Below are 12,618 nucleotides of genomic sequence, written 5' to 3'. Positions count from 1 at the left end.
ATATGTTAATTTAAAGTCAACAGCAATTCTTTAAAAGATACACAAAAGTACACATTTTTCTCCGATCTTGTAAACTTTGCCCACTCAGCAAGCTACTGAATTGTAAAACAGACTTGTTTTTGTGAATATAGTACGAATAATGATATCTTACACTTGCATTGCACTACACTAGTCATATACTCTCGGATCTGTGGATGGATGTTCTCTTTACAACTGAGCCACTTTACTCCCACACCATGTTCTGCATCTGTTAGTGGCAAATGTACTTGAGGATAATGATGTATCGGAATTTCCTTTTGATTGGCTCTTTACTTCATCTAGTGGCAGGACGTTGCACTACAGGTCTATTTAAAAAAAGCACAGAGCACAGTAAATCTTTTTTTTTTGTGTTTGTCATGTACAATTTAGAAATTGTCCTTTCGATCAAGCTTTGTTCACATTTTATAAATTGCATCAAACATCAGAGTAAGAGTCGAAGTGGGGGGAAAGGCACCAATATTGTGAATTCAGAAACATACTTAGTACTTCTTTACATTTTTCATTGAAAAGCTTTTATACTGTTGGACTCCCATAACCCTTATGTGTTTATGTTTTCTGTTCCATCATATTTCTCACCATATTCTGTCTGCTGCTGCAAACAGACCCAGATATTCAGATGACTTCACAGGGAGCAGTAATTGTTTTGTGTGCACAATTGTCACGGTTACATGAGTGCGTGACGTATGCTGTGAGAGGTGTGGTTTGCATTGTGTGTCCTGAACTGCAAATGAACAACAAGAGGAAATATGTGGCTTCAGGACAAATAGATCAAGGTCCTCCGGTGATACGCCCTGATACCTGTCACCACTGCACAGACACAGACTTGTAATTATGATGCATTAGATGTGTACTGCCCAGTCGCAGGAGCTGGGAACGAGAGAGTATTCAAAATATTTACTATTCAGAGAAGTATTACGACTTGAGTACTGAATGTTATGGCGTAAAGGTTTTAATTGTGACTCAACTTTACCAAAAGCTTTTCTATGATGGATACTCCCTGGATGAATGAGAGCCTTCACAAACTTTTAGTTGTGACTTAATCCTACATCAAATACATGAAAATAATGTAAAAGGGGGAAGGGAATCTTACTTGTATAGCGCTTTTCATATGACACAAGTCCCACCCAAAGCGCTTCACACATGAAAGGGAGGGGGGTTCATTCACTCCATGCTGATGATCATGATAAAGGGAAAACATTTTCAATGAATAGAAGAAACACAAACATATAGTGATTATAGTGATAAGTCTCTATAATCAAAAACGTACCGTTACTTTAAAATAATCAGAAGTCACTTTGACAAATTTTCAATGAAAGTTATGAACCGCTGTAAAAGCTTTTGTTTTTTCTTTCAGTCCGTAAACAACAAAGCATAGGCATTTTATTGACAAAAAGTATGATAAAGTACTGATTTCATGAGAAATAAAAAGTAAAAGTTTCAATTATGAGTTTCATTTTGAAAATGTGAACCAATCATTTGTCACGGCCTTCATTCTGGCATGAATAGCCCAATATTTATAGCCACTCATCAGCAAACTCAAAGTGCCACAACAGAGGCTTTAAAGTGACAGTCTGTAAGATTGCAAAGTGAGGAGAGAGAGAGAGAGAGAGAAATTTGAACAATCAAGTCCCTCCCCTTCCCTACTGATTGGACCAGCAAGCCACTCCTAGTTTGCAAAATGAGGAGAGCGAGAACAAATTTTCAAAAATAAACAATCATGCTCCTCCTCCTCCATGAGGACATGCCGGTTCACAGGGAAGCTCGTCTCATTGTTCAAAGTGATAGCCCAGGGATTCTGATTAGTGTCTGAGGTCAGTAAAAGGGAGGGACTGATAAAAAATAAAATATTCTTACTTAATTTCTTACGTTGCGTCAAATTGCAGGTGTAGACGGTCAATGATGCGCAATCTATTAAATCAGTAAAACATTTAAAACTTACAGACTATCACTTTAAATAGCCACATGTGTCTACCCAATCAAAACGACCCGTTCAGGAGAGTGAAGGCCTTGTACTTTGTTGCTGCTGCTATAATATTTTGTTCAATTTATCCAGTGTCAAGGGGTCAACAAGTAGTGAGAAAAGGGTTGTAATTATTTTGTATTAATAACTGCTGATGTTCAGAGTTTCTAAAATTAGTTGGCATCACTTGAGGTCTATTTTGATAGTTATTGGTAAGTAAAATAGAGTATGCATTGTCAGTCTGCATAAATCAAACCATAGTGTTGCACACACAAATTCCTGAAAAAAAAGATATATTTGTATATATATTTTTTTTACTCTATTCCCTATTTTACTCTACCGTAAATGCCTTATTTTCACTTGAAAAGATTAAAAAAATACATTTACATTCAATTATGTAAATAACTTTCAGACAATGTTTGAAATCGATATAGATAAATGAAGATCTTTGTCCTGTTTGCCTGGAGCATCTTTCCTACACGCAGGTGTCTGACCCAGGAGCTCATATTCTGTTTGTGCAGAGATGGCTTCAGTAGAGGCCAACATTCAGGATCTGATGCAACATGACAGAGCCCAGTGCCAACTCTTCTCTACTGCGCTCAAAAATGATCAGAAAAGTCGGGAAATGTGCTGAAACACGTCCAGTGTTTAAATCAGTTCTACAATCTACAGTATATCTTTGCTTTTATTGGATACATCCATGGGCGGTGTTTGGTATAAAAGAATTAAGAGCAGAGCACCTCCACAAACAGAGGGACCAGGTTTGAAGCAGGATGCAGACTGCGGTGCTTGTCGTGCTGTTGGGGGGGGTTCTGTGTGGGGTCCATGGAGCAGTGGATCAGTCCACTCCAGACCTGCTCTCGATGGTAACACTGCTCCAGGGTCAAGTCCATTCTTTCCAGAGACAGATCCACTTGCTCCAGATCAAAGTCCAAAACCTGGAGAACAGACAGGCTCCGCTGCAAAGTGAGTATCATCAGAAAAACATCTTCCAGAATTTAACCCTGAGGTGGAGCAGGTCAGAACTACGTGAATGTTCCTTTACACTTAATACTGCAGATGTTCGGAGAATTTCTCTGTAATTACTGGGCCAAATAACACATGGAGGGGCATCTGACTCATGTTGTATTAAGTCTTTACTTGTTTTCTCAGGCAGTCCTCATGTGGCGTTCTTTGCCGGTTTCCACACAGACTCTGAGGCGGGCGATCACGGCCCGTTCGAAGTGGACACTACGATTAAATACAATAAAGTTACAACCAACATCGGCAACGGATACAACGCTGCCACAGGTACGGACCAAGGGGCTTTGCAAGTTGAGAAAACATGGAGTATAAATAATAAATTGGTGCAGAGAGGGGCTGAGGAGGTACAGTTTTAGACAAGTTGAAGTCGGTGGAGTGTTTTCTGGGGAAACAGAAAAGGAGTGAGTTATAGAAGTGCAGGAGGAGGCAGGTTTGCTTGGTGGTGGGCCAATTTTTTTCTGTAGTTAATAGATGGAGGAGGGCTGAGTTTCCCCCTTGTGACCAAGACCTTAGGACCACTTTCAACTAGTACTAGCACTGTATTTGTTATATACTATGGGTTTTAGGTTTAGGGATGTTTAAAAAGGTATTTGAGATCTGTTGTATGCAATTATATTTCTCCAAATCATCTGAAGGACCAGACGATATGTTTGAGGGCAGGATTTTGCCCTCGGGCCTGACGTTGCCCATAGTGTAAATAGACAGTCAACCAAGGTGGCAAGGGTACTGGGGCAGAAGCTGTAGATGTTATAAAAACATGTCATTGATGTGTCCAGGATGACACGCAGACTCACGACTTGTTAATGTTTGTGCCGCTTTTATCGTTAACCTGGACCAAAGTGGAACCATGTGCTGTTCTGTTGCAGGTGCTTTCACGGCTCCGGTCAAAGGCCTGTACGTCTTTCACTTTACTATATTTACCAGCCTTCTAAACCAGCCCAAAACTGCGGCCGTTCTGAAGAAAAACACAGAAAAATTGGCCTACGCCTTTGACTTTGGTGCCGCAGACCCACAGGACTCCTCTACTCACGTCGCCGTGGTAACTCTGGAGGCGGGAGACATTGTGTACGTGGAGCAAGCGGCAAAGACGTATTTTTATGATAACCGCGGACAATTCAACAGCTTCAGCGGCTTCCTGGTCTCCCCCATGTGACCGTTCTCTCTTTGACCCTGTTTATCATGTTCCGCCGTGTGGCTTTAACCCTGTTGTAATGGAGTTTACTTGTTTTATTGATAATGTAGTCCTGCGTCATGTCAAAACTCCAGTGACGAGCAGGATGGTGAGGCACATGTTAAAGTATAAAGTCGACAAAACTGCAGGAAGCTGCAACTTGCAGTCTCTAGCTGTGTAAATTATCCATAATCCATAAAGGTGTCACTTAATAATTCCTTTATGTTTAATACGCCTCTCCTAAACTGTGCAGAGAAATATAACAGGCAGGTTTTGACTTGTAGACCACATCTTTTTTTTTTTTACAGTGGAGAGCACTGAATGAATTAGCCATGGTCAGTGTGTGTGGGTGTGCGATGTCAGCAGAGGAGCGGCTCAGCTTCTTTAGCCACAAAAGTTTGTGTTTTACAGAGCTTATTGTATTGAATTAGTTTGTATTAATATTGGGATTTCTTTGACTGGTGAGGCACTCCCCTGACCACATTTCAGGGCAAACGTTCTGTTCCACTTCTTGATGTCATCAGGTGGTGGTCCTCTGTCATATTAAAGTCCAAGTATCTTCACGTGACTCTTTCTGATCATACCATGTCTGCTGTTGTCCTGATGGGATGTTATCTGCCTTCTACAATATAAAAAATACAAAGCCAAAGGTGTCCAAACTAGTTTCTCAAAGGTTTTAAATGGAGGGTATTCTGTTTAGGGTTAGAATTAGGGTTAGTATTGATTGTAGTTGATGAAAGTATTATGAGCAGCTTATTGATATCTTTAAAATAGAAATTATTCATGGTCTATTAATTACTATTGCTTATTAATACCTTATTAATACTTAACAAGCACCCAGTAATATAAGTGTGAAAGTGGAAAGATATATACTTCATACATATGTCTGCTTAAAAAGGAGAAACATACGGAAAATGTGCTGAAACTACACAAATATTTAGCAGTTTGAACACTTGCCCACAGGAGGTTTGTCCACAAGAAAATGGAAATATGAAAGTTTATAACAAGAAAAGAGACAAGTCACTCTTTATGTGATCTCAGTTAAACACGTTAGTCTGAAGCTTGAAGGCGAGACACTGCAGCAGCACCAAATATTCTGAAGGTTGAGATCTGGGTCCAGATTGTTATAAACATTTAAACTGTTACCTGGAAGCAGAAATGTCTAATCTCCACAATAATCTGTTTATTATTTCACTGAATCCACTTTCCTTCATAGATTTATTACTTTACTTTTAATAGCTTTTTTCTCCCAACAGATGTTTCCTCACTCTGGGGATGACATCTGCAGACCCTACATTTTAAACACTGGGCCTGAACAATCATTCTTATTTATTTCATTTTCTGAAGGATTCGTTGGTTTCTAAGTCTTAATCTGATATTCATATTAATAATGATCTTATCGAACATTTAATCTAAATAAAAAAGGAAACATTTGATTTTTGATACGGTATAACTTTTTGTTTCTAAGATCAGAAACCCTAAAAGGCATCTGGACCCACCTGAAAGAAGTGTTTCGCTGTAGAGACTGTGATTACCTTGAGCTGAACAATCTCAATATAGTGCATAGTGTAAAATTTCCCACCGGGGCATATTAGGACTCTTTAACACCTTTAGATCATCTGCTGATTACTGCGCTCACTTCTTTATTCCTCTCGCATGTGTGTAACTTTTATTACCCATTTAACGCAAGCTGCCAAAATCTTTTTCACGCCAAACCCGAAGCTTTTAATGGTGTGAATATGCTTTGATTTTGATACATTACATGTTTTTACAATAGCTTTTCTGCGAGTGTGCATGTGAGCCAGCGCGGGCCCCTGCACCTGCCTCACACCAGCCAATTCCAAACTTGCACAATCCGCCCTGAGGTCATGGGCTCACGTCTGCGCCGCTGCGTGACTAGCCCGTTTGTTTTCCTCATTTATTTACTGATTTCTCCGTTGCTCTCTTGGTTTTTACAAGGTATGCCGAAGCGTGTCTCAATTTTATGCAACAACTTCCATCAGAGGGGCTGTTATTACAGATGAAATCCAACCTGCATGAGCTGAAACCACAAGTCGACACGCGAGCCCCGCACTCACACGCGACCGCGCCGGCCTGCTCTGAAGCTACACAAGGGGAAGACTGAGGAGCCCTATGCAGTTAATGGATGACTTACCATACTGTATATTTTTACATGTAGTCAGTGAGTGGAGCCATGTAGGCAGTACTTTGTCATTATACATTTGATTGTTGGAATTTGCCAAAAGGCAGTTTGAAACCATAAACAGCTATCGTATTAGTAATAACAGTCAGAGGTGGGAACTTAAGTCATTGGCCTCAAGTCGAGGTCAACTCCCAAAGCAGGTCCAAGTCAAGTTTTTTTTTTTCTTTTTCTGAATATATTGAATGTGTTGGTGATACTACACTGTGTTCGTACTAAGTGAACTCTTTGACACGAGGAAAAACTAGATACTTTCAGTGGATAAAAAAAATCTATTCAATTTGGAGATTTGGAAAAGTAATAACAATGTAATCCAAAAATACCTCATAAATCACTTCGATAAAGTAGAGTCATGAGGTAAGGAATGCTGCATCACCCATCTCCAGGTCATGAGTCCAAATCAATTCAGGAGCACCTAGGTGGAGGTTTTAGCCTTATATAATACACAAAATAAATATATTTGTACTCACAAAGATAATAATGCTTATTGGAGATTGGGATTGAAAATTAAAATTTTATTTGTATTTTGGCTGCAAACAAATGTCTTAAGTTGTGAGAGAGCGCAGGCCTGAGTTTGTAGATCCCACCCACGCTCCGTGATGTGACTTCCCCTGACAATGGGCTGGCATGCTAACCGCTTAAAGATGTCCCGCTTTTATTATTGTCTTTCACAGATGAGAACAGAAAACAGATGTGCATCCACAGGTCCAGCTCGAGGTCAGGTCTGGGATTCACCGCTGACTTCATCCGCATTTCCAAACCTTCACTGATCTGTCCATTTGTCTTCAATATGAAACAAAACGCTATTTCAAATATTGCAGGATTAATAACGCCTGACATAAAGTGTCAAAAAAAACAATTGCAAACAACTTGCTGTTTTAATTTAAGATAATTTGCTTTAGTAATGTGTTCAAGCCCTGTTTAGATCTTAATATCTACCCGATGGAACCAGGAAGGTCGGATTATACCTTTAAGTTTTAGTGTGTTTGGTGTGAAATGTTAAGAAACCACTGTGCTTTAGCCATTTGAGTAAAGTCTTTCTGTCATGACTAAAAATATAAAACTGCCTCATATCACTAAAGTACACAATAGGCCACTCTAACCCACCGCAAATCTCACATTTACACATTATGGATGAACAACACAACAGCACTGGCAGACTTGTATAGGCCATGCTTTCACACTTCAAGCAGGCGCGAACCCCATACAGCGTGATGTTTTCATTAAGAGGAGCCGGTCTGTGAGATATTTATGGAGGGGTCGGTTGGTCGAGGCTGGACTCGGCGTATTTTCTGTGGACCGTGAGACTGCACTGCACTGATTGATGCTGGAGCAGACAGCTGACCTCAGATGTGCAGAGCAGGGGCAGAGAGAAGCCACGCTCGGTCATAACTTCTGCACCGCTGAAAGGTTTGCGTGTGTCCCGCTCCTCCACACGTTGTAAATACTCACCTCCTCCACTCTGGTGGCTGGATCACTGTCATCCTCGAGTGGTTCCTAACCTTCATAAATCCCACGAGCCCAAAGACAGCTGCAAAAGGAAGGAAACAATCTGAGTGCTTTCTGTACCAGTCCCATTCCGAGATAAACAGGAGAGGAACAGCAGATATTAATCCATTGCCATAGGAGACCAACAATATCTCTGAGCTAAAATAACTAAAATCAAAATAAAACAGCATCCAGAGACATCCATCCATCCATTTTCTTCCGCTTTATCCGGGGCCGAGTCGTGGAGGGCGCAGTCTGAACAGCGATGCCAAGACTTCTCTATCCACGCACACTTCCTCCAGCTGCTCAGCATGAAACATAATTTATAACTTTTTTTTCTTTGTCTGCCCCAAACTGCCAAGTTTTAAGCTCCAAGGCTTTGAAGGTTCTCAATAAAACACAACATTTCTGGTGAAATAAAAAGTTCTCGCTGTGAACCCCTGACTGAGCACTGTCTTCACTCCGATGAGTAGTTTGTGTCAAAATGATCCAAAAGACAAAAAAAGTCACAAACAGAGCCAGAAGGATTTTCTAAATGTCTTTGTTGGTGAGCATAGATTTGGGAAAGTTTTCCCAAACTGAAGCTATAAATGTTTATCGTTTGGTGCGATAAATCAACTCAGAGTTCTGCAGTGAGTGAACAGAAATATCTTTGTGATCTTCTTGAAAATTCACTTAATTTTGTGTAATTTATGTTGGGTTTAAAAAGATGAACCAACATAAAGTCGTTGGTTATGCCAAATTACTCTGTGGGTTTTCTTCTATTATAAGCAGAGTATTTAGAATTTTGTGTGAATAATTCATGAACTGCACCCATATTGGCAGCTATAGAGTTCAGGATTGAAACTTATGAATTCACTGTTTCCATGGAAATCCACCATGTGTGTGGATACTAGCAAACATTTTCCATAAACTAACATTAACTAAAAACAGTACAAAAAGTGGAGAAAAAGCTGTGGAACAACTCCGTAAGCTGCTGTGTCACTACTGGTAAATACATCAACACACAGTAGCTTCCAAGTGCATGAATGTGAAAAACAACTCCAGCATTTTACCTTTTAAAATCTCCATTAGTTTATTATTGTTGCAATTCCCATGATGTTTTGCCATGTGATGATCCGGTACTTATTAAAACATGGAGACCGTTATTTTCACTCTAAATAGAAACTTCTTCTTCTTCTTCTTGCTCCTTCTTCTTCCTGCTCCTTCTTCTTCTTCTTCTTCCTCTTCTCCTTCTTCTTCCACTTCTTCCTCTTCCTGCTCTTCTTCCTCTTCCTCCTCCTCTTCTTCTTCTTCCTCTTCTTCCACTTCTTCCTGCTCTTCATCCTCTTCCTCTTCTTCTTCCTCTTCCTCCACTTCTCCTTCCTCCACTTCCTCTTCTACTTCCTCCACTTCCTCTTCTACTTCCTCCACTTCTTCTTCCTCTTCCTCCTCCTTCTTCTTCTTCTTCCTCTCCTTCCACTTCTTCTTCCTCTCCTTCCACTTCTTCCTGCTCTTCTTCCTCTTCTTCTTCTTCTTCTTCCTCTTCTTGCTCTTCTTGCTCTTCTTCCTCTTCTGCTTCCTGCTCTTCTTCCTCTCCCTCTTCTTCCTCTCCCTCTCCCTCTCCTTCTCCTTCTCCTTCTCCTTCTCCTTCTCCTTCTCCTTCTCCTTCTCCTTCTCCTTCTCCTTCTTCTTCTTCTTCTTCTTCTTCTTCTTCTTCTTCTTCTTCTTCTTCTTCTACTTCTACTTCTTCTTCTTCTTCTTCTACTTCTACTTCTTCTTCTTCTTCATGGTGTGAAAGTTGTTGTATATTTACATAATTTATTTTGGGGAGCAGAATGAGCCCCACACTTTGGGTTGCCAGATCCTACGGCTAAAACCAGTGTGAAGTAAACAATACGATGTAAATGTTTGCAAACAAATACTCCGCACCTGTCCTCCATCAAGTGAGTGCCCATGTGAATTCTGGGAGGTCTGCGCTTTTCAGGTGAGGAACAGCAAGTCCAGATTGAGTTGTGTAAAGCACATACCCACTTTTAATTGCATATACAGGGGCAATTTATTATATTTTGTCTTCAATATTAAAACATTAGAAGCAGAAACATAGTCCCAGCAGTTTAAGCCACAGGGAATTGAGGCAAATTGCGATGGCTCGACAACAAGAGACGACGAGGTCTGAGCATCAGCGGTTAATTATATCGATCAAACGGAGTCCAGGGAAGCGGCAGGTGATGCACGTGCAAGTGAAGACTGGCCCACCAAGACTGAATGGAGGCCACATGTTTTGCCTGATTAGTGCAGTTCTGCTGAGTGGGAAAATATAGGCAGAAATGTCACTTGGCTCGACATAGTAAAAGGGTAGATTTCACAAAATTGTTTCCAATTGTGGTTTAATACTTAAATTAGGTTAAAATAGCTCTTAACAACAATAATGCTGTAAGAGCCTGAGCAAACTGAGCTGATCAATCTGACTATCTCGGCAAGATCTGGAGGTGATTATGTGAGTTATGCCTATTTGTGTATCTGAATGTTTATGTTGCAGGGAGTGTTTTTTCACCGGAGGCAAGAGTTTAGAGCTGTTAAAAAAGTTTGATTACTTAACTGATTATTATGACATGATTGAATCTGAAGTTTAATTCAGCGCATGTTTTAGGCTTGTGGTAGAAAATATAATCAATCAATCAATCAATCAATCAATCAATCAATCAAACTTTATTAATAAAGCACTTTTCATACCGAAAGATATCATAAAGTGCTTTACAGATTACAACATTTAAAACATTACAACCTCCCATGTATATACGTATTTTATATATTAGGATTAAATAGATAGATTAGTCAGTTAAAAGCTAAGCTAAAAAGGTGGGTCTTGAGCCTGCTCTTAAAAACTTGAACGTTCTCTGCAGCCCTGAGCTCCTCCGGCAGGTCGTTCCAGAGGTGAGGACCGCAATATTGGAAAGACGCCTCACCATGAATCTTTTTGTTGACTTTAGGAATAACTAGGAGACACTAGGCAACACCTGCAAGCACCCACAAAGCATGCACTGATTATGAATGTATTGAAATTAATCAATTTTCGATATATAATAAACTTCATCACTGTCCTCCATTAAGTCTTGTAGTGTAAACATTTCCTGTGGGGAAGTGTTTGCACCACCCTGTTGTTCTGACAACAACAGAGGGAAGCTTCTTAGATGGTAGAAATCTTCGTCTTCAATTCTACACAACACATTTTTTTCCCTTCGCCAAAATGCCTATGACAGAAATGAATGGGAATGTGTCTTAACGTAGCGCCCAGGAGCAGTTTCGAGATGCTCCATAAGTCCAAACACTATGTCGTTGGGTAGATGACAGAGCTCTGTGTGCGTCTGTTAACACTGTGGCCACTCGCATGTCTGGGTCTTACCCCGCTCCTCCTCAGCGCTGCAGATAAAAGCCTATTCTCCTCCATTAGGGCCTCTGTTTACGGCACTTCCACCATAGAGCCCTGCACTTGCGTGAACCCAGACTTTCCGTAGACACTCACAAATAGTAACTTTCCATTTGGAGCCTCTTTGATGTGCTGTTCTCCGTCTGTAAAGGCCCCCGGTGGTCAAAGAAACAAATGACAATGGTAGGATGTAAAAACAGAGATGTGTGGACAGACAGACACTCACTGGATTAGGCCGTGTTTATGTTGAAGGCAATTGCCAGCTGTATGGGACACACGACTGCCTTCGAAACATATGGCCATAGCGAGTGGACCGGGTTCTATTTATGCCCAGGATACTGACAGGTGAAGGGAATGGTGCCACATCATGGTGCCTCTTACTGTAACTCCTATGAGAATTAATTACATACATTACTTATAAAAAATGGACATGACCCACCACTCCGATATCAAAGTTATGCCTACTGCTCGGTGTTTTATTACAGCTTGGGTAAATATACAGTTTTCTCACTATGACAGCGCAGTGGGTGAGTACTGAGTAGTTAGAGTTCTTGCCTTTACAGCAAGAACTAAGGAAGCTTCCTTGCTGAGCGACTTAAGAGAATTTATATTTCCAACAGCCTCCAGGGCTATTTTTTATTCCAGAGGCTGTTGCAAAAATAAATGCTCTTATGTCACTCAGCAAGGAAGCCACAGCACCTTAGTCCATGGTCTGATTTTATGCTGATTGGCTCTCAGCTTTTCGGAGCCGGACTGATGATGCCTGTAACTGTATGATGTTTGTTTACCATTGCTGTTTTACTGCATCATGTGTGGACATCTGCAGCATTATCATTTCCTTCAGGACAATAATAAAGTTGAACCTTGAACCTTAAGGACTCGAGTTTGATTCTCACACCATGTGGGCCTTTCTGTATGGAGTGTGCATGTTCTCCCAGTGTTAAACATGCACAACAGGCTAGTCCTCCAGCAAGGTTGCAAAGGTTTCCTCTGGGTACTCCGGTTTACCCTATCACTAAAAACATGCTGTGACCAGCATGTTGGCCCATAGTGTCGGCGTGCAGGGTCGCACACCATCTGATCTACACCATTTCGTTGTACAATTGTATAATGACAATAAAAGTTCTTCTTCTGACAGTATGCGCCTTTATATGATGGGACAAAAGCAGAAGACTAATTTCCCTGAAGTGAGTCAGTGCAAGAAGAGTCTGAACGCAGCCGATGGAGGGGCACGTGATCAGCTCCACTTCTACATAGGAACTAGATTTAGATTCATTTAAATAAGGGGAAAAAAGTGGAGGTGCCGTCATTTCCTATGGAGAAGTGGA

At 40.7% G+C, this 12,618-nt stretch overlaps 1 protein-coding gene across 1 annotated transcript; it reads left to right on the top strand.

The window, feature by feature from the left end:
- Window positions 1–2,791: 2,791 nt before the first annotated feature.
- On the top strand, window positions 2,792–4,303 carry LOC306961904 (complement C1q-like protein 4). The gene is made up of 3 exons (XM_079554861.1): window positions 2,792–2,965; window positions 3,152–3,289; window positions 3,889–4,303. The coding sequence occupies exons 1-3, from the start codon at window positions 2,863–2,865 to the stop codon at window positions 4,173–4,175; spliced, it is 528 nt and encodes a 175-aa protein (XP_079410987.1). The 5' UTR covers window positions 2,792–2,862; the 3' UTR covers window positions 4,176–4,303.
- Window positions 4,304–12,618: the final 8,315 nt, after the last annotated feature.

This window comes from Gobius niger, assembly GCF_951799975.1.
Source record: "Gobius niger genome assembly, chromosome: 4".
Classification (NCBI taxonomy): Eukaryota; Metazoa; Chordata; class Actinopteri; order Gobiiformes; family Gobiidae; genus Gobius; species Gobius niger.
This window is presented reverse-complemented; position numbering and strand designations above follow the sequence as displayed.

What these genes read in the sequence shown, in the direction of transcription:
- LOC306961904 (XM_079554861.1), top strand. Translation starts at nt 2,863, where the DNA reads ATGGTAACACTGCTCCAGGGTCAAGTCCATTCTTTCCAGAGACAGATC. An exon ending in CAGACAGGCTCCGCTGCAAA is followed by an intron (nt 2,966 to 3,151) that starts GTGAGTATCATC and finishes TTGTTTTCTCAG; the next exon opens with GCAGTCCTCATGTGGCGTTC. An exon ending in CGGATACAACGCTGCCACAG is followed by an intron (nt 3,290 to 3,888) that starts GTACGGACCAAG and finishes GTTCTGTTGCAG; the next exon opens with GTGCTTTCACGGCTCCGGTC.